The 22,746-nt window shown below is 47.0% G+C and overlaps 1 protein-coding gene across 1 annotated transcript in view; it reads left to right on the forward strand.

Moving 5' to 3' along the window:
- The first annotated feature begins 12,611 nt into the window (after positions 1-12,611).
- The window catches only part of IL17RD (interleukin 17 receptor D), a 68,171-nt gene continuing 58,036 nt past the window's right edge, over positions 12,612-22,746 (forward strand). The window contains exon 1 of the mRNA XM_020889699.2: positions 12,612-12,829. Coding sequence (XP_020745358.2) covers positions 12,704-12,829 — 126 coding nt within the window. The 5' untranslated portion in view covers positions 12,612-12,703. The remainder of the gene's footprint in view (positions 12,830-22,746) is intronic.

Raw genomic sequence — 22,746 nt, forward strand, 5'->3', positions numbered from 1 at the left:
GCGCACACACCTCTGCTCATTCTCCCTGTCCCCCTGTTGCCTACCTATGCCCCGCAATAGCCCATCCCACCCAGAAGCCCTGGAAAAGAGAGCCTGGTGATGTGGTCTGTACAGGTCAGAGTGGGTCTGGAAGGGCTGGGGGAAGACATCCAGCTCACACCTCAGTGGGCAGCTAGAGGAAGGGAATATAAAGAGAGCATGATTCTCAGGTGTCATGAAAAGCAGGAAGTTAGTTAGGAGCCAGTGTCTAAACTGGTCTGTCAAGAAAGGCACGATCATACTTACAAAATAGAAAGAGACTCTCAGACTTAAAAAACAAACTTATGGTTATGGTTGCTGGTGGTGAGGGGGAGGGGAAGGATGGAGGGAAGGGATAGTTAGGGAGTATGGGATGGACATGTACACACCACTGTATTTAAAATGGATAATCAACAAGGACCTACTGTATAGCACAGGGAGCTCTGCTCAGTGTTATGTGGCAGCCTGGATGGGAGGGGGGCTTTGAGGGAGAATGGATATATGTGTATGTATGGCTGAGTCCCTTTGCTGTCCACCTGAAACTATTACAACATTGTTAATCAGCTATACACAAAAAGTTAAAAAAAATACAATATGTATAAAAAAAAGTAAGATCAGCATAGGATTTAGAAATATGGAAGCAAATGCCAGAAAACAGCTAAAATTGTTTAAGTGGAGGGTGCTTATGTGGCTTCCCAGGTGGTACTAGTGGTAAAGAATCTGCCTGCCAGCGGACAAGACACAGGAGACGTTGGTTCTATCCCTGGATTGGGAAGATGCCCTGGAATAGGAAATAGCAACCCACTCCAGTATTCTTGCTGGGGAAACCCCATGGACAGAGGAGACTGGCGGGCTATAGTCTGTAGGGTTGTAAACAGTCGGACATGACTGAAGTGACTTAGCACACATTCGGGCTCTCAGGAGTGAGATTGGCAAGGGACAGTTCAGAGGACTGCTTTTTCATTATACACCTATTAGTACTGATAAGACGTTTTAAACTTTGTACACATATAACTTTGATTAAAGGGAAAAATAATAATATTCAGTCTAATCTCGAGAAAAACAGCAGGCAATTCCCAATAGATGGGCTTTCTACGAAATACCTAATTGAAGCTCTTCAGAATTGTCAAGCTCATCAAATACGAGGAAGTGTGAGAAGCTGTCAGCAGTCAAACAGACCCAGAGACAACTGGCAACTAAATATTAAGTGGTATCCTGGATAGAATGCTAGAACGAAAAAGGGATGAGAGGTAAAAGCTAAGGAAATCTGAACAAAGCACAGACTCTTGTTAATGATACTTTATCAGTATTGGTTCACTAATTGTAACAAATGTATCACACTAATGTATCAATAATATGTTAATGGTAAAGGAAACTAGGGGCAGGATATATGGGAAGTCTCTGTAATATCCTATCAATTTTTCTGTCAATCTAAAGTTGTTCTATAAAATAACCTTATTAAAAAATAATAAAAGACTCTACTATATAAATAATCTTAAAAGACAGTAAGAAAAATTTATACCTTTATTTGCATGATTTGGAGCTTTAATTGGGCTGGATGTTTTTCTAGGCTTTTTTAAAAGAAAATAATTTCTTTTTTTACTGTGGTAACCCACAGACGGAGGAGCCTGATAGGCTATAGTCCACGGGGTCGCGAAGAGTCAGACACGACTGAGCGACTGATGTCACTCACTCACTCACTCACTGTGGTAAAAGTCACATAATATAAAACATACTATTTTAACCGTATTTTAACTGTAGAGTTCCGGGCACTCTCAGTTCCGGGCATTCACATTGTTGTGCAACTCTCACCGTCATCCACCCCCCAGGGTTTTCACTTTCCTTAACTGAAGCCCTGTCCGCACTAAACACTGACTCCCCATTCCTCCTCCCCACCCGGCCCCTGATCCCTGGCCTCTGCCAGTGTTTCTTTATTTTTGGTTGCGCTGGGTCTTCACTGCTGTACCTGGGCTTTCTCTAGTTGTGACAAGCGGGGGCTACTCTGTTGCAGTGCGCTGGCTTCTCGTTGTGGTGACTTTTCTTGTTGTGGAGCACAGACTCTAGGTGTGTGGTCTTCAGTACTGGTGACATGCGGTGTTAGTTGATTTGTGGCATGTGGAATCTTTCAGGACCATGTCCCCTGTGTTGGCGGGCAGATCCTTCTCCACTGTACCACCAGGGAAATTCCTACCAGTGAACTTTCTGATTCGATGGCTTTGACTCTTTCGTATAAATATAATCAAATAGTATTTGTCTACACCTAATGTGTATTGGAATGCTTTTTTAAGATTAACCTAATCTGTGTCTTACTAAGATCATAAGCAGCTACTACTGTGCTGTGCAGTAGGTTCTCATTAGTTACCTACATTAAACATAGTAGTGATATATATGTGTCAATCCCCATCTCCTCATTCATCCCTCCACCTCCTTCCTCCACTTGGTGTCCATATGTTTGTTCTCTACGTCTGTGTCTCTATTTCTGGTTTGCAGATAAGATCACCTGTACCATTTTTTCTAGAGTCCACATGTATGCATTAATATATAATATTTTTCTCTTTCTGACTTACTTCCCTCTGTATGAAAGTCTCTAGGTCCATCCATGTCTCTGCAAATGGCACAAATTTCTTCCTTTTTATGGCTGAGTAATATCCCATTGTATATATGTGCCGCATCTTCCTTATCCATTCCTCTGTCATTGGACATTTAGGTGTTTCCATATCTTGGCTGTTGTAAACAGTGCTGCAATGAACATTGGGGTGCATGCATCTTTTGGAATTATGGTTTTCTCCAGGTATAAACCCAGGAGTGGGATTGCTGGATCATATGGTAGTCCTATTTTTAGCTTTTTAAAGTATTTCCATACTGTTCTCCAGAGTGATTGTAACAGTTTACATTCCCATCAACAGTTTAAGAGGGTTCTCTTTTATCCACATCCTCTCCAGTGTTTATTGTTTGTAGGTTTTTTGATAATGGCCATTCTGATCAGTGTAGGGTGGTACCTCATTGTAGTTTTGATTTGCATTTCTCTAATAATTAGTGAGGCTAAGCATCTTTTCATGTGCCTCTTGGTCATCTGTATGTCTTCTTTGGAGAAATGTCTATTTAGGTCTTCTGCCCATTTTTTGATTGGGTTGTTTATTTTTTGGTATTGAGCTGCATGAGCTGTTTATGTATTTTGGAGATTAATCCCTTGTCAGTTGCTTTATTTTGCAAATATTTTCTCCCATTTTGAGGGTTGTCTTTTCATCTTGTTTATGGTTTCCTTTGCTGTGCAGAAAACTTTTAAGTTTAATTAGGTCCCATTTGTTTATTTTTGTTTTTATTTTCATTACTCTAGGAGGTGGGTCAAAAAAGATCTTTCTGAGATTTATGTCAAAGACTGTTAAGTGTGTGTTTTCCTCTGAGATGTCTGGCCTTACATTTAGCTCTTTAATATATTTTCAGTTTATTTTTTTTTTAACTGTTTTTGCATGCAAGACATTAAATCCCAGAATTTCAGCCATAATCCTGGTTATTCATTCATTCAACAAGTATGTGTCAAATGGTGACTACATGCCAGGCAGTACCCTGCACTCTATACTTGGGATACAGGGACTTTTTCACAGTCCCTGCCATTGCCCTTAAACCCTTTGGAAGTTACTGGCTACTCTCCGGTTCAAAACAGGGCGTGAAATTCCATCTGCATACCCCTGCTGGTCATTTTCCCACACCTCCCTGCTCTCCACCATCACTGGCCTCTTTTGGTTCCTTGAAGATGCCATATTCTCTGATGCCCCAGGGCCCTTGCATGTGCTGTGCACTCTGTTCAGAATGCTCTTCCTCTTCCCTCACCTTTGCCCAGGTAACTCTTATACTTGGAACTCCAGCCTAGGCATCACATCTTTAGAAACAACTCACCTACTTATAATTTTCCCTGGTCGTGTGATTATTTTAGTAGCGACAGTATCCCCCACGGAATGTTTGCTTTTGGCTCTGTGACACCTGGAGCCGTGTCTCGGGGACAGTGTCTGTGTTGCTCATACCAGTCTCCAGCTTCTGGCAGAATGCTTGACTAGGGGCAGGGACTCCATGAGCACTTGTTAAATGAATGAATGGTAAACAGGATATGGTGCATAGCTTTCCAGTCTAATGCAGAGCCAAACCAGGGTGTGAGTTCCGGAAGGAGACAAGAGGTGGCCATCTACCCTAGCTGCTTTCTCGTTTGCAGCTTCCCCTGGGCCTGCCTCCATCAACTCCTGGTCCACAGCCACAGCTGCTGCAGCAGTAACACATTCAGGTACACTCATAGCTGTATGCTTACTTCAGTTTATAAAAACCCACTGAAATCAGATTGATTAAATTCTTTGCAGCCAAAGATGGAGAAGCTCTATACAGTTCAGCAAAAACAAGACCAGGAGCTGACTGTGGCTCCAATCATGAACTCCTTATTGCCAAATTCAGACTTAAATTGAAGAAAGTAGGGAAAATCACTAGACCATTCAGGTATGACCTAAATCAAATCCCTTATGATTATACAGTGGAAGTGACAAATAGATTCAAGGGTTTAGATCTGATAGAGTGCCTGAAGAACTATGGACAGAGATTTGTGATATTGTACAGGAGGCAGTGATCAAAACCATCCCCAAGAAAAAGAAATGCAAAAAAACAAAATGGTTATCTGAGGAGGCCTTACAAATAGCTGAGAAAAGAGAAGTGAAAGGCAAAGGAGAAAAAGAAAGCTATACCCATCTGAATTCTGAGTTCCAAAGAATAGCAAGGAGAGATAAGAAAACCTTCCTCAGTGATCAATGCAAGGAAATAGAGGAAAACAATAGAATGGGAAAGACTAAAGATCTTTTCAAGAAAACTAGAGATACAAGGGAACATTTCATGCAAAGACGGGCACAATAAAGGATGGAAATGGTATGGACCTAACAGAAGAGTAAGATACTAAGAAGAGGTGGCAAGAAAATACAGAAGAACTATACAAAAAAGATCTTCATGACCCAGATATCCACAATGGTGTGATCACTCACCTAGAGCCAGACATCCTGGAGTGCGAAGTCAAGTAGGCCTTAGGAAGCATCACTAGAAACAAAGCTGGTGGAGGTGATGGAATTTCAGTTGAGCTATTTCAAATCCTAAAAGATGATGCTGTTAAAGTGCTGTGCTCAATATGCCAGCAAATTTGGAAAACTCAGTAGTGGCCACTGGTCTGGAAAAGATCAGTTTTCATTCCAATCCCAAAGAAAAGTAATGCCAAAGAATGTTCAAACTACCACACAATTGCACTCATCTCACATGCTACTTAAGTAATGCTCAAAATTCTCTAAGGCTTCAACAAGAGAGTTCCACAAAAACATATATTTCTGCTTTATTGACTATGCCAAAGCCTTTGACTGTGTGGATCACAATAAACTGTGGAAAATTCTTCAAGAGATGGGAATACTAGACCACCTGACCTGCCTCCTGAGAAATCTGTATGCAGGCCGAGAAGCAACAGTTAGAACTGGACATGGAACAACAGACTGGTTCCAAATAGGAAAAGGAGTACATCAAGGCTGTATATTGTCACCGTACTTATTTAACTTATATGCAGAGTACATCATGAGAAACGCTGGGCTGGATGAAGCACAAACTGTAATCAAGATTGCTGGGAGAAATATCCATAACCTCAGATATGCAGATGACACCACCCTTATGGCAGAAAGTGAAGAAGAACTAAAGAGCCTCTTGATGAAAGTGAAAGAGGAGAGTGAAAAAGTTGGCTTAAAGCTCAACATTCAGAAAACTAAGATCATGACATCCCATCCCATCACTTCATGGAAAATAGATGGGGAAACAGCGGAAATAGTGGCTGTCTTTATTTTTCTGGGCTCTGCAGATGGTGATTGCAGCCATGAAATTAAAAGATGCTTACTCCTTGGAAGGAAAATTATGACCAACCTAGACAGCATATTAAAAAGCAGAGACATTGCTTTGCCAACAAAGGTCCTCTAGTCAAGGCTATGGCTTTTCCAGTGGTCATGTATGGATGTGAGAGTTGGACTATAAAGACAGCTGAGCGCCAAAGAATTGATGCTTTTGAACTGTGGTGTTGGAGAATACTCTTGAGAGTCCCTTGAACTGCAAGGAGATCCAACCAGTCCATCCTAAAGGAGATCAGTCCTGGGTGTTCATTGGAAGGACTGATGTTGAAGCTAATACTCCAATACTTTGGCCACCTGATGCAAAGAACTGACTCCTTGGAAAATACCCTGATGCTGGGAAAGATTGAGGGCAGGAGGAGAAGGGGACGACAGAGGATGAGGTGGTTGGATGGCATTACTGACTCAATGGACATGGGTTTGGGTGGACTCCAGGAGTTGGTGATGGACAGGGAGGCCTGGCGTGCTGCTGTTTGTGGGGTTGCAAAGAGTTGGACATGACTGAGCGACTGAACTGAGCTGAACTGAGAACTTCCAGATGTTCAAGCTGGATTTAGAAAAGGCAGAGGAACCAGAGATCAAATTGCCAACATCGGCTGGGATCATCGACAAAGCAAGGGGGTTCTAGAAAAATATCTACTTCTGTTTTATTGACTATGCCAAAGCCTTTGACTGTGTGGATAACAACAAACTGGAAAATTCTTAAAAGAGATGGGAATACCAGACCACTTAACCTGCCTCTTGAGAAATCTGTATGCAGGTCTAGAAGCAACAGTTAGAACAGGACATGGAACAACAGACTGTTTCCAAATTGGGAAAGGAGTGCATCAAGGCTGTATATTGTCACCCTGTTTAACTTATATGCAGAGTACATTATTCGAAATGCCAGGCTGGATGAAGCACAAGCTGGAATCAAGATTGCTGGGAGAAATATCAATAACCTCAGATATGCAGATGATACCACCCTTATGTAAGAAAGTTAAGAGGAACTGAAGAACCTATTGATGAAAATGAAAGAGGAGAGTGAAAAAGCTGGTTTGAAACTCAGCATTCAAGAAACAAAGCTCATGGCATTCGGTCGCATCACTTCATGGCAAATAGATGGGGAAACAACGGAAACAGTGACAGACTATTTTCTTGGACTCAAAAATCATTGCAGATGGTTACTGCAGCCATAAAAGTAAAAGATACTTGCTCCTTGGAAGAAAAGCTGTTACCTACATGGCATATTAAAAAGCAGAGACATTACTTTGCTGACAAAGGTCTGTCTAGGCAAAGCTATGGTTTTTCCAGTAGTCATGTATGGATGTGAGGGTTGGACCATAAAGAAAGTTGGGCGCCAAAGAATCGATGCTTTTGAACCATGGTGTTGGAGAAGACTCTTGAGAGTCCCTTGGACTGTAAGGAGATTAAACCAGTCAATCTTTAAGGAAATCAGTCCTGAATATTCACTGGAAGCATTGATGCTGAAGCTCCAATACTTTAGCCAGCTGATGTGAAGAACTGACTCATCGTAAAAGACCCTGATGCTGGGAAAGATTGAAGGCAGGAAGAGAAGGGGCCGAAGGAGGATGAGATGGTTGGATAGCATCACCGACTCAATGGACACGAGTTTGAGCAAGCTCTGGGAGTTGGTGATGGACAGATAACCCTGGTGTGCTGCAGTCCGCGGGGGTCACAAAGAGTTGGACAGGACTGAATAACTGAACTGAAGTCTGCATCCTTGTCATTCCCATGTGACCATTAAGAAAAGTGACAACCAGAGGTTTAGTGAATTGCCCAAAGCCACATGGTTACTGAAAACCAATATTTAACCTTGTTTTCTTACCGCCTCCTGAACTCTACTTGCACCCTTACATAGCACCAGCTTTACGTAACCCAGCGAGTATTTGCACCTGCACCGCGGCTTTGCCCTAAAATATACCGTCCTCGCGGCTGCGCGTCCGAGATTGTCTGGGCGTCTCCAACCTGCACCACGCGCGCCCTCTCGCGGCTACATTGCAGACTGGGCTCCCCGCGCTTCAAAAGAAACGGGAAGTGGCAGTGGACGCGTGAACTCCTTGTAGTGGCCACGGCACTTAAGATGCGTGTCCGGGGATTTCGGGGCGCGGGGTTGGGTCGTCCGCTCCGGGTCCTCCGCCCGTCCCCGCCCCGGGCCTCTGGGCAATCTGAGCGGCGCCAGTGCCGGCTTGGGAAGAATGCGGACCAGCGCCCCAGGCAAAGTTTGGGGATCAGATGAGTCTGGGAGCTCCTGGCCGAGTCTCGGCTTCCCCATCTGTGAAGTGGAAATGATGACAACTACTCAGTTCTAGCCAAGACTGTCCGGAGATGGACTGGCATCGGTGGGACTCTCAGGAGGGCACCGGTGCTCCTCCTACTGCTCTCCCCAAAGCCCAGGGAAAGTAGCGCCCTCAGTCTGCTGGGACACGGGGTGGAGGACACACCTTACCTTTAACGCCTGGATTAGTGCATAACACATAGACATCACAATACCAAAAATGTTAGAATTTTGGCCCTTCCGCTTCTAACTACCGTTCATTAAAATGGTTTCTAGTCCTTTTCAGCTGAAAATGACTCAGGATACGAATTGTTTGCACGATCACTTTATCCTTTCTTATGTTTCAGGGGGTAATTTGACTCCTAACAAAATCCAATCCTCGTGTTAAGGATTTTTTTTTTTTTTTTCCCCCTTATCTGGTTAGATTCTAGGTATACTGGGGGAAATATATTTATTTGCATTTCATCAGCAACTTAAGGTGATTTAATCTGTTTAATCCCCAGCTTTCATTCCAAGTAGAGATGGAGGCAGCCGCAGTTCCTCGCCCACTGATGTGTGTCAGGCAGAGTACAGGGCACTGGAGGCAGGGAGGCGAAGCAGACAGGGATGGTGAGGGGCGGCATAAATTGTGACTGGGCCACAGACAGTCCTAGCCGTGGTGGGTGATACCATGAGACCATGTGTTACATTGTTAGTGGGGAGGGCTGTTCATCCTCTGGTCACCTACAAAACTGGGCTCTGCTGTGGCCTAGGGGAAGGATGGCCCATGGAGGCCTTGAGGGGATCCAACCCCCCTCATTTTACCTGTTTCTAGTATAGAGGCTCATTTCCTGCAGCCACACAAATATTCTAAAGGGTCAGAATAAAAAGGGGATGAAAGGAAAAGAATCACTAAAGAAGAGCAGTATGGGCGGATGTTGCCAAATACCACTTTATTGCCTTTATTTCCTGACCAAATCTGACCCTTTGATGTATGTGGTTCTCCTGTCCCACCCCGCCCCCCACATGCATGCTTAGGGCCTCCCTAGAAAGCAAACAGAAGAGCCTCTCAGTCCCTGGTCTGGAGGGATGTCATTCTAACCGGAGGCCTTTTCTTTCTTGTGCCCTCTGTTCTCCTTTAGAAAAGTTGGAGCACTCTCTGAATTCTGTAGCATCTTTTCAGAGGCCATCAGTTGCCAGATGGGGCAGCGAACTGTGGGCAGGAGGGAACTCAAAAGTCAGCAGATATGGAGACTAGAAAGGATGTAAGACCCTTTCCCAGTCACTCAGTCATGTGGTGATTGGTGATGTGAGTGAAACTTGGGAAGAAATGCTCTCTTCTCCCCTGCTTCCCACTTCGTAAGACTCCCTCTATCATAAGCTCCAAATATTGATCCTCTTTCTGGGGTCCAACTCTGGAAGAAAGAAAGAAATGGAAATGGTCTCTAAGTACATGAGCACATGGTTCACCTCATTAGCAACTAGAAAAGCCAGTTAAGACTACTGTGAGATGTTGAGCAGTTTGGCAATGTAAGAAAAAATATTTGGCTGTGCACTGGGTCCTAGTTTTGGTACCTGGGGTCTTCAATCTTCATTTCAGCCTATGGGATCTTTAGCTGTAGCACTTTAACTGCAAACTCTCTGTTGCAGCATGTGGGATCTAGTTCCCTGACCAGGGATTGAACGCAGGGCCCCTGCTTTGGAAGGGAAAAGTCTTAGCCACTGGCCTACCAGGGAGTTCAGTTCTGTTCAGTTCAGCTGCTCAATAGTGTCTGACTCTTTGTGACCTTGTGGAATTCAGTACACCAGACTTCCCTGTCCATCACCAACTCCTGGAGCTTGCTCAAACTTATGTCCATCAAGTTGGTGATGCCATCCAACCGTCTCATCCTCTGTTGGCCCCCCCTCCTGCTGCCTTCAGTCTTTCCCAGCATCAGGGTCTTTTCTAGTGAGTCAGCTCTTTGCATCAGGTGTCCGAAGTATTGGAGTTTCACCTTCAGCATCAGTGCTTCCAATGAATATTCAGGACTGGTTTCCTTAAGGATTGACTAGTTTGATCTCCTTGCAGTCTGCATGAGGTCTATTCAGAGAAAGCCACCCTGGAGTTAGCCTTCTGTGGATCCTGGTTCTTCTGGATGACCAAAGAAGTGTGATGCTGGGTTTGGCTGAATTCCTGAATATCCTGGCGATGAGATGAAAAATAAAACATTTCCCTGTCCAGTGATGCACATGAACAGGAAATCCCAGCACCTGAGTCTTCTGGTGGATGTTGTAATTTGGGAACCCAGTACCCATCCTCCCTTTCTTTCTCTGGTGGCAACACCAGGTTCTTCTTTGGGCAACCACTGTCCCACTTCCAGCCTCCAGTTCACGTGATGCTAGCTCAGCTCCCTGGTCCCAAAGTCAGTCGCTAGGAGTTCTTCTAGCCCACTTGTCTCCATGAGGGTAGCTTACAGAGCTGAGGGGCCACCCTGCCTCTGCAGAGTCTTAAGTTCAAGGTATGGGCAGGGTGTGGTGGAGCCACAATGGAAAATATAGGGACCCAGTTTTAGCAGCAGCTGAGCTGTCTGTCATCACATGAAGGCCAGGCATATAGGAGATTGGGGAGATTCTGGGCCCTGGAAGGAGGAGAGGGTCATGTAGAGGAGACTGCCTTATTGGACTGGCAGAGGTGAGAGTCTTTAAGGTTGACTGAGACAGGAAAACCAAGATGAGGTTGAGCGGGGAGATCATTATAGCTGGAGCCAAGTAGTGAAGGCAGAGTAGGAAGAGAGAACACGGGAGAGGAAGAGGTCAGGACAGATTTTATTCCAAATGCCATTGAATAAAAACCACTGCAGAAGATTTTTAATCAGGAGAAGACAGTGGTCTGACTCCTTTTTAGGGCCCAGTCTGGATCCAAGGTGGAGAAATGCATTGTATTTGGGACAAAAGTGGAAGCAAGAAAAGCCCTTTGGAAGCTGTTGTGGAGAAGGAGGGGGTGGTAGCATATATGAGGGACAGGGCAATGGAGAAATGTGAAGAGACAGGATTCAAGGGCACAGAGGCAAGACAAAGGGGAAGGGGGCTTGTGGCGAAGTCAGGGGATCTTGGGTACTCCACTTCTCCCAGCCTCAGCTTCCTTTTCCAAGCAGAGGTACTATCCACTTCACAAGAGTTAAAGTCTGACAAGTGTAGTGGTTAATAGTATTGTTTTTGCTAATTTGGATTTGAATCTCATATCTGGCAGGTACCAGCTGTGTGACTTTATCTGAGGGAGTTAATAGTAGATTGTAGCATTTGTTGAATACTTGTTTGTGTTAACCAATAGAATCCTCCCCAGCATAAGATACTTACTCTGTTATACCAGTTTTCCGTGGGGGTAAGGAACAATAATGGGAAGAGAACAAGTCATTTGTCTGAGGTCTCAGCCAGGATTTCTCTAACCACCACATTCATTACCTTAGCTTTTCCATGCTGAAAACTGGGATAACAGTAATATGCTTTTAGGTGTGTTTGGGAGGATTCAAGAGGTGGTTGTAAATTATTATTTAAACATTATTATCATATTTTGGGGGGTTTCCTGAGTTTTGCAGGGAGCAGGTATCACATGGAAAAAAAAAACTTTCGATTAAAAAAAAAAACCTTTCAGGTCGGGAAAAAACTGCAGCTGTTGGATCCTCAAAAGTCAACTGGAGTTTGGCTGTAGGGGCATGGCTTAGAGATCCTGGTGGGGCCGAAAAGGAGAGTTGTTCAGTCACTAAGTCATGTCCAATTCTCTGCGATCCGTGGACAGCAGCGTGCCAGGGTTTCCTGCCCTTTACTATCTTCTGGAGCTTGCTCAAACTCATGTCCATTGAGTCATTGATACCATCCAACCATCTCATCCTCTGTCGCCCCCTTTTCCTCCTGCCCTCAATCTTTCCTACCATCAGGGTCTTTTCCAGTGTAGTCAGTTGGCTGTTCTAATCAGGTGGCCAAAGTACTGGAGCTTCAGCTTCAGCATCATTCCTTCCAATGAATATTCAGGGTTGATTTCTCTTAGGATTGACTAATTTGATCTCCTTGCTGTCCAAGAAACTCTCAAGAGTCTTCTCCAACACCACAGTTCAAAAGCATGAATTCTTCAGCGCTCAGCTTTCTTTATGATCCAATTCTCACATCCGTACATGACTACTGGAAAAACCATAACTTTGACTATACTTTGTCGGCAAAGTAATGTCTCTGCTTTTTTTTTTTTTTTTTTTTTTTGGTCTCTGCTTTTTAATACGCTGTCTAGGTTTGTCATAGCTTTTCTTCCAAGGTTCAAGCATCTTTTAATTTCTTGGCTGCAGTCACCAAGCCAGACCTGGGGGGCGGGGCCAAACCTGAAGTTCGAGCCTAGGGGCGGGCCCCGGGGGAAGGGGCGGGGCTAGGGTCCGCAGCGCATGCCCAGAGGTGCTGCCCGCTCCGCCGCGGCTGCCGGCGCCACCGCCCACTCCGGGCTGGCCAGCGGCAGGCGGCCCGGGAGCAGAGTAGGGCCCGGCTGGGCGAGCGCACGGCCATGGCCCCGTGGCTGCAGCTCTGCTCGGTCTTCTTCACGGTCAACGCCTGCCTCAACGGCTCGCAGCTGGCCGTGGCCGCAGGCGGCTCCAGCAGAGCGCGGGGCGCCGACACCTGTGGCTGGAGGGTAAGGAGAGGTCTCGCTGTCCCCCAGAGCGCGGGGGGCACAGGTGCTCGCGGGCAGCGGAGCTCACGCCGACTTGCCTGCTCTCCGTCCGTGGCGTGCGCGACAGGGCTGGGATCCCGTCTGCTCCCGCCCTCCTGCCTCCCTCCCGGGGCGCGCGTCCGGCTGCCCCCGGCTGGGTTGAAAGAGGCCACCCGACCCCCGGCTTTGTGTTGTTAATGAGGCGCGGCCACGGGCTGGGGTCCGGCTCCAGCCGGGCGGGCGAGAGGGGCACCCGGCGGCGGGCGGGAGGAGGGCGCCCCACCCTTTGTTCCAGGCCCGGGGCCTCAGGGCAGCGCGCCCCCGGGATAGGCTCCTCTGCGCTGTCCGAAAGGGGGGCGCTTTGGAGCGGGAGTCGGGAGAGGGGTCTTCCCCCGAACCTCCGGTCCTCAGCTCTGCAAAGGTCCGGGACCGCCAGGCAGGGGACCCTGAATGCTGGGCAGCGGTGCGCCCCGTTCTCGGGACTGCTTTGTTCCTTCTGGGCCAGGCCATCTTACCCCACTTTCACCCCAGCTCAAGACTCCTGTTTGCTTTTGCATTCAGCCCTTTGCCTAGCGGATGGTCTCTCAGATGACACTCTCGCACCCACGCACACCCCGACTCCGCTTAAGTTGCGGATATTTTTCATGACCAAAGGGAGGAGTGAGTTTGTCACCTCGGTCAGGTGTCTGAGAGCAGAGGGGCAGCGTCGTTCGTCCTGTGTTGGGAGCCGTCTGCCCCTAACCATCGCCTCTTGGACGCCATCTGAGCGGTGGGACATGGGAGGGGGTTGTGCTCTGGAAGCTTGCCATCCCAGCTCCCCAGCAGTGCTCCTGGGTTTGGGGAGCGCGAGGACTTGGAGACTGTATCCATCTGACCCCGGCTCCGCTCCCACCCAAGCCAGGATCAACCTGGCTTGTGGGCACTCACCGCCTTCAGCTTTGTGGAGAGGACACGGCTTTGCACTCAGGCAGCCACGAACATGACCTTGCCTCTTTTCCTGGGCAGCTTTGAGCCTCGATTCTTCACCTGGGGAGTAAATGGGGATTTCCTAGCTTCCCTAGCACTGCTTCTCTGAGGGAAGGGTAGGGGGTAGATCTCTTAGAGCAGTGCTCATTCACCTTTTGTGGGGTACTGTGAATGGGCCTCAAGCAGTCACGGCCTAGAACTGACACCCCTTTAGGACCACAGGCTGGTGCCTTCACGTCACTTGCCCTGCCTTCAGAGAAACACAGCGAGGAAGACTAGGTACCAGCCGGGTAAGCTGAAATGTCTTCAGACCCAATGGCTGCAGTGTAGACAGCTATCACCCACCTTCTCATGCACCCCGTAGTGAACAAAACCTCCTTATTTGAGTAAAACATCGTATTTTCCTACTTTGCTCCATTTTAGTAAAATACCACTATTCTTTTTTTTTTTTCCAGTAGATACCAAGTTTTCCTGTTTTTAGGTTTTAAAAGTTTTCCTTAAGACTATCCTCACATTGACTTACCAGTTTTTAAATTTTTTATCTCTAAACTGGTATGTTGGTGTTTGGGTAAACAGCATCACTGGCATTTTCTATTTTCATAAGATGGCATAGGTGGGTCAGTGTAATTTGCTGTTTTTCTGCAGTTGCCCAGGTGGCTTCGTGTATCCATGCACCAACTGTGTGAAGTTTTAATGCTGTGGGTATAGCAGGTCCCTAAAGGAGCCGAGCTAGTGGCTTTGCGCTCTCAGTAAGAATCTGTTCTCCCTTAACCTGCACCCACATTGTTGTTATTGTTTTTTTATCTCAGTTTTATTTACTTATTTATTTACTTTACAATATTGTATTGGTTTTGCCATACATTGATGTGAATCCACCATGGGTGTACATGTGTTCCCCATCCTGAACCTCGTTCCAGTGGCTTTGCATTCATGCTGGAGGTAACCTTCTCAGCAGCTCTTAACCTTGGTCCCACAATCCTTCCCTTGGGGTCATCTTCACTGACTTCCTAAATGAGCATGGAAGTCTCAGGGTCACCTCCTGGATTCCGGGCTCTCCCCAACCTAATACCTGGCACCTTCTTTCCTGGACTTGCTGTTTGATGCACGGAGCCCAGCTCACCCACCTGCCTCACATACTCACCTTCCCAGCCTCCACCTGCCCCTCCCACCCTGCTCCCTAACTCCTGTGCCTATGATGCTGCCGAGGGGCTGCTTCCCTGCTCCTGGGGTGCCTTTTCCTCCCCTGAGAGCCCCATGGGCCCAAGACTGCTCAGGTGATGCTTCCTCAAGGAGGCCCTCTCTGAATGCTATTCCCCTTGCTTCACCTTCTCTTGCAAGTCCTTGCCTTTGGCTCTCATCAGACTGCATTGTCGGTATGTGTTCCCATCTGTGTCTTCAGACTAGTTCCCTTAGCCAGGCACATAACCTCTTGTTGGTGGGCTCAGGGCCTGATGCACTGTAAATCTTGGATGAACCCAATTAGACCTCGCAGTCTTCCTGCTAAATCCTGTATTAAGTGATAGATTTTAAGAAGGGGGAAGGGGAGGGATGAAGATCAGAGCAGCGGGCTGCAGTGTCTTCCCCACAGCAGGCTTTTGTACATGCTGTTCCCGCCTGTGTTCCCTCTCCACGCCTCAGCCTCCCCTCTCAGCTCCAGCATCACTTCCTGCAGGAAGCCCCCTCTCCCGCTACCTCCCTAGGTGAATTTTTCCAGAAGTTGCTTTGTCAGAGGGCTGGCCAGTAAGTACTGATGTACTGCTACTTGGGTGTCTGATTCATCTCCATGTGACCTACCTGACAGTGAGTGTTCAACCCATAGACCTTGGTCTCAGTTCTGAGGTTGCTTACCGTCTATTTGGGGCCGTGCTCACATCTCACAGTAGGGGTTGATGCTGTGTGATGCAATCAAGTGAAGGCTTCCTGTGGGTCTAGGTCACACAGAACCTGGAGGGTAGAGGCACAGCAGGGCAGAGGAGTGAGCCCTGAAGGAGGTGCAGGGTCTGGGTGCTGGGGTGAACTGAGCGATTGACCCCCTGGCTCTGGAGGGAGCGGGTGTTCCAGGAACTCTTGCCCCTGCAAGAATGTGTGTTTTCCCAGGACTCACAAGGTGACTGGAGCCGGCTAACCCTCAGCAGCTGTAACCCTCCCTTTGGGGTTGCTCTCAGAGGAGCCAGCCTGGTTTAAGTGGTCAGATTTCACAACCTCCCATTATTAGTGGGGCAATTAAGGGGCTGATACCATCTCAGTGTTTTAGAAATGAGTTGTGGGCACACTTCCTCGACTGCTTTAAAAACAAAGTCTCTTAGGGCACTTGCCAGGTAAAGTTGCCCTTTGAGTAGTACAGTTTTCTCAAAGAAGTAATAAGTTGTAAAACTTCCAGAGGGGCCAGCATCCTCCTTGACAGTCTTAACTGCTTGCTTCTTGGAAGTGGAGTGGTTGTGTTTGTGATGTGTAACTTTATATCAGTCACTTGCACAGAGGTTCCCCCGCCCCTCCCTGTGCTTGCCTTGCTCATTGTTTTAAGAAGCCTATGCATGGAACAAGGAATTAGAAATCTATTCCCACAGGTTTTTATTCAGTGGCTTTTCCTGCAGTGGAGGAGGAAGGAACATTTCTTGCCTTCTTACCTAAATGGGGTACCCCTTCCCTGGTCTATTATCCCTGAAACTCAATTTCCACTGCCTCCCCTCCCAAAAGTCTGCTTCTTCAGGAATTCAGGAAGCCAGAATGCTGGCATCGTCTTTACAATGAAGTGCAAGTTTCCCATTTAAGGCAAACACTTCATCTCAAAAGGTAGGAAGAAATAGGGTGGTACTTGGAAAAGAAGAAGTTGCAGCTGATTAAAATTTAGGTTCTTGATAAAAGTCCAATCTAAGAACTCTCCTTGGCCGCGAGCCCAGCCATGTTTATTTAATTCTGAATTGGATGTGTTTTCATTCACTTGCAGCTCGTGGCTCTCAAGCCTGCATCTGATCTGCCTGTCTTGTGGCTGTGTTGTCCATGTTGCACATTGCGTCTCTGAGTTAAAAATGACTCAGCTCTGGTTGACACATTTTCAGAGAAACATTTTTATAAGAAGCATGATGCTTTCTTCCAGCCTGCTTTGCTGTGTTAATTGGGAATCCTCTGGCTGGGGTCCATCTTTCTTGAGCAGCCCTCGCTTCCCATCCCTCCCCCATCCGTCCACTGGACCCAGAGCCCCTGCAGTGCCTGGGGCATTGTGCTAGTTATTAACGGGGGGTGGGGGGGGCGGCGGGAGGTGCTGCAGGGGGAGATTGGGAGGGTACAGCTGGGTGAATGAGCCCAGCAGCTAAGTACTGGCTGAGGCACCATTTCCTTCTAGATATTTCTCAAAGTGAAGTCAGAGCCCTTCCAGTATCAGGATTGCCTTGGGAGCTCATTAAAATGCAGATTCAAGACCAGTGAGACCAGAATGGGCATGAGGTGGGGTCCAGGAACTGATATTTTAGCAAGTTCCTCTGATGCTCTCAGCGGTGAGAATCACTGCTCTCGGAGACAGGACTTCTGTGATGGCAAGAAGGAGGTGAGAAGCCACACTGTAAACATTTAAAATCAGAGCTTGACTTTAAATTACTTCACTGGACCTTTAGAATGGAAAGTGGAGACTTTGTCCAAGCCCTGGAAAATGGCAGGGGTGAGGCTGGCTGAGGAGGGACCTGGGGAGCCAGTGGTTCTGGGAGTGCCTCTGGTGCTGGGGACTGAAGAGGAGGCCGGGGGTGAGGGGGACTGACGCCTCCACTGGATTCCTCCCCAGAACAGCTGGGCCTGTCTGGAAAACAGTCTCAGGAAAGAGTCGAGTAGGGTCCAAATCATATTCTCAGCCGTTCAAACCTTTCAGACAGCTTCCTTACAAAGGAAAGAACTGCTAATGCTTTTTTAAGTCTTTAAGTTGAGTATTTCTCATACTTCATTTGGCTTAAAATGTATTGTTTTTTTGTTTTTTTTTTAAGCTTTCAAGCTCTCTTTCCCTCATCAGTCCCTAAACTTTTCACATACCATACCCAGCAGATGTCTGCTGCCGCTGAGGCCATCCCATCAACAGTTGGTTGTTCCTTTCATTCCTTGCTGCCTCTTGTGTCTGACCCTGATGGATAGGTTCTTAGGCTTCTGGAAGCTCAGGGCCCCTCACCCTTGATCTGTAAAAAAAATGGGATGAAGCAGGGGTTCAGATACCCCTAGAACTTAACAGGCTGGGCTGGGGGACAGGTATGTCTTTGGAGCAGACCTTTGTTCAGCCACCCCAGACTGGCAGCCAAGACCATTTCTGTTTCACATCCCCCCCAAATCTGGAAGTGTTCCTGACCTCAGCAAGCCGCAGGGACCTGTCTGTGCTGGTGCGGCAGGCCCCATCTCCAGGCAGCCTGACTTGCCTGGGCAGTGGGAGGCAACGTCCTCCTGGGCAGTGTTTGTCTTCGCTGCCGGGATGTTCTGAATGGTCCTGACACATGATTAGGTGACTGATGGCCCCACAGCACATTGTCTCCTCCAGGGCCTGGGGCCTTTGAAGCTCTTCCCTGTGGGAAGTAAAGAGACTATTTGCTCTATTAAAATGCCTTGGTATTTCCTCTGTTTAACCACAGGCCACTTCCTCTCTGCCACTCTAAACCCGGCAGGGCCACCGGCTGATTGAAAAGACACAAGCCCAGGAGTGATCACATCCTATTGAAACAGGTCTAGTCTTACTGCAGATTAAAGCTGGGGCAAGAAGAGACCAAATCTAAGAGGGATTCCTTGAGATGCTCCTTATCTTGCTCAAATTTAGCCTGTTGATATCATTCACACTTAAAGTCATGAATGCATTCTTTTTTTTTTTAAGAAGGAAATCCTCCTAAGTTGTAACCAAATGAGTGAGTGTGTCTTTCATTTACATAAGGCAGGTTAAAGTAATTGGATCCACTGAATTTCTCATTGTGTGAGTTGGGAATGCTTCAGTGTCTGGGAAGGGCATGATGTCTGTTCATAGAAAACCATACTTGGCTTATTCTCTGCCTGTAGATCCTGTCTGTTTGTTCTCATGTGCTCAGAAACCCAAGTAAGACGTTTATAGCTTAACTAATACCAAGAATATATCTGGGGAGACTGTCTCTCCTGCTTTCCCCAGCAGCATCTTGAGAAGGTTTAATTAATAACACCAGGTATGAAACTAAAAATTGAACAATTGAAAAATTACCTACAGTAAACAAAGACTGAAATTTAAGCTCCATCTGTACCCTGTTTCTTTTGAAGGGGCCTAAAAAGGGAATGATTAGTGAGTCTCTAACGAAGACTATTATTTTAACATTTGCAACTCCATTGTTCAAAGCATCCATGATAAAAACAGCTTTCCTTTTCTTTGGTTCCTTGTTTGGAAATGTTGGGGAAAGGTGGATGTAGCTAATTAAGGCTACAACATTTAAAGGGGGGCTTAATAAGTACCAGCTGTCCTCAACAAATCAGCCGGGTGGATGACAAAATAAAGATGTGATGTGAACACACATGTAATTCTCTTCTAAAACGGAAGTTGGCCTATAAATTGTCTCATTTAATAGGGTAAATGAAAACTACCTCTACTATGCACTTTTAAGAGGCATTTGTTTTATAGTAAACCTCATGTCTTATTTGCATAAAGCCCGTGCATTAAAAGTTGAAAGGGCAGTAGATGGCAGGTATTGTGGAAAGTTTAATACATTGTAATTTAATACATTGTCCATTTCTTCACTCTAAACCTGATCTTAATAGACGTTAATCATGAGGCTTTTCATTAAAATTACTACATTGTAGGGAAGCTTGCTTGAACTTATCAGAAATGCCTATAAAATTGTAATCATGACTTTGAAAAGAGAATTTGGAAATTGATAGCATTAATGAAAATATTCAGGTGGAAATTTACCTTTTACACATTAAATGAATACTTCAAATGAATCCTTTTAAATCGTAAGGGATCAGGCTTTAAATATAGCTTTTTTTCAAATTTGAAAGTCCTTTACTCCCTTAAAAACTAGCAGTTTTTCCAAGTATTCTGTTTTTTCAGTTTTGTAGATTTTTTCCCCACATTGAATGGTAACCCTTTAAAAAAAATGCTGGCTATGGCCCCAGACTTCTGTTCTGAGCTGGACTGTTTGACTTGCTAGTGGGAGGTTGATGGGGATAGAGGGTGGGTTTCCTTGGAAAGAAGAGGTACGTTTCCCTGAGACAGGCCATATGGTTCTTTATGATTTTATTCTGTCCAGGTGATTTCTGGTTTCTCTTCTGAAAAGCGTTTCTTTCCCTTTTATCTGAGGAAAATACAATACAATCCAGACGAAACGCAGGAGCAAGCGGTCAGCCTGAGCGTGATCCCAGCTGAGTGACAGCACATCACCTCCATCCTCTGGAGGGGGCACGTTTGCCCGGGCTGGGACCCAGGCGCTCACACGGTTATAGGATTTGCTGTAACTGCTCCCAGTCTGCAGTTCACAGAGACATTTGGAGTGAGGCGGCAAGAGCGGATCCTCTGTGTCAGGCCGCGGTGTAGTACTGTGGTTACATTTTCTGGGGAAGTACAAAGAGGAGTGGGACCAGGCGCCTGGCTGCAGTGGCTTCCTACCCAGGCGGGGCTGTGAGGCCTGGGGGGGCTCAGAGACCGCGAGATGCAGGGAGCTCCCCCTCCTCGCTCTGCCTGGCACACTCTCCCCAGAGCAGTATGAACCAGGGCTCCTGCTCCGCATCCCGGGACATCCTGCCTGTGCATTTGCCCGCGTGGCAAGCTGGGTGATGAGAAGCTTGTGTCTGAGGTGTTGCTTGGTGCCTGCCTTGCGGACTCTGCTTTGCAGCTCACGTCCCGGTTGATTCCCAGAAACTCTGGCTACTTGTTCTGCCTCAGTTTCTCCTGCTTTGGAGGAGACCCACCTTTCCCTGGGAGGCTTCTCCACAAAGGCCCCCCAGCTTTCCCCCCGTGTGACTTTCACCTTTGCCAGGAAGCCTACCTTAAGTGAAATCAGACACCACCCCCGCAGCCCTCCCATCATTCCAGATCTCATGAGGGTGCATCCAGCCTTCTGCAGTGATGCAGTCAAGAAGAGGAATCTTGATCTGTTTATGAAGAAGACACTTAATTTGGATGGTTCAGAGGAGGCTTTGAGGCAGGGATTAGATGGCTAGGGAAGACAGACTTCTCCCAGGGGACTTTTGAGAAGGGCCTCTGGCAAGTGGAGCCCGGAGGTGAGGGACAGTTGGGCAGAAAGAAAAATGTGGGTGAAGCTGGAGGAGGGCGGCTCCTTGGAGGCGGTGGGGACAAGAAGGCTGAAGACGGAGGCTGGGACTAGATAAAGGAGTGCGTTGAATTTTGCCCACATATGCACCTGTCAGGAATGGTGACGCTGGGAAGGTTTCTCCAGCAGCCGAACAGCTTGATGGGGGTGACCCTCAGCGACCTTCATTCCTTCAGTGCATATTTTTTGCTTTCTATGTGCGAGGCCTGGTTTCTGGAGCTTAGATTGTAGTAAGGAAGACGAAGAGGATAAGAAACTACCAGAACCTGACCATTGTATTTGAAATAGCAACCACTACTCTCTGTTGCTCACCACTCTTCTTCACTTGAGTTTTCTCCATAGATTTTTTTTTTTTGGTACCATGAAACACACGGTATTTTCTGGTCTCCTGTGCGTCTCCCTTGCCGCACAGTCAGCTCCCTGGGGGCAGGGCCTTGATCGGTTTTGCTTCCTGTGGAACCAGGAGATCAGCAGTGGCACACAGTAGATTCTCCCTCTGTGTGACCAAGTGTTCTGCAGGAAACCAGGGGCGATGAGAGCGGGCAGTCTTGGGTGGCCTCTCTGAGCAGGTGTCATCTAAGGCGAGCAATTGTATTAATGACACTGTCCTCTGAAGTTCTGAGTTTCTTTTATCTTTTAAATTTTATTTTGACCAGAGTATAATTGGCTTTATTTATGTTTTCTTAACATTGGTGCATCATGTGGCATTAGGTGCTGAGAGTCGCATAAAAATACGCCCGACTTCATCCACACCGCGGATTACTGGCACCGTGTCCCCAGTACTGGCCAACCTCTGGGCTGCAGGACGGGTTCCCAGGGAACAAGAAAAATGGGGACAGGGGCTGGTCCTGGATGGCAGTTGCACTTAGGAAAGGGTTGGATTCTTGAAGAGGGGGTGTTTGGACTGTCCAGGTTACGCTGCACTGTAAATGGAAAAAGTAAACAGACGAAAAAGGACTGCTAAGGGCTAACTAAACATCCTGGTTTTGGACTTCACGAAACAATGTGAACAAGATGACCCTCACTCCCTGGCAGCAGCCCTTAGGTGGTATGTGAAAACTTGGTAGTGTTAGCAGAGAATCAAGCCTCATTTTCTCTCAGTCCCCTCTGCTTGTGAATGCCTTTCATTTTCTGAAGTCACCCACCGATCCGTCCAGAATCAAAGATGCTCTTTGCCTTCTTTCCAGGGCTGTGGGTTTGCTGGCCAGCTGTGGTAATGAGTTTCTGCCCAGCTTTGATTTCCATGCCTTGCCTCCCCGTGGGAGGAACTAGATATTTCTGATCTTACCTCTGCTCATATTCAGATCCAGCCAAGCAATCAGTGACTTCCCGGGCTTTTTTGTGGGAGACTGTGGGAAAAGTCCTGGTTGGCTGGCTATGAATTAATGAAATCCTTAGAAGGCTTCCCTAAAGATAGCTCCTGTGGTTTTAAAAAAAATAGCATTGCCTTTTTTAATTTGAGAAAGAGGTCATGGAGTTTTACCGAAATTAAGCAGGGAAAATGTAACATCTGGTTGTGCTGCCTGGAGACCGCTGTCGGGGGGCGGGAGCGATGGGTTCCCAGTGTCCGACGTGCTCGAGGCGTGCCACCCCGGTTTCTCAGGGCCGCTCTGGACACACAGCCTGCCCCTTTGTGCTCCCCACTGCGTTTTGAACCTCAAGACACAGAAATGCTGTCCTGAC

This window comes from Odocoileus virginianus, chromosome 26, assembly GCF_023699985.2.
Source record: "Odocoileus virginianus isolate 20LAN1187 ecotype Illinois chromosome 26, Ovbor_1.2, whole genome shotgun sequence".
NCBI classification, from domain to species: Eukaryota; Metazoa; Chordata; class Mammalia; order Artiodactyla; family Cervidae; genus Odocoileus; species Odocoileus virginianus.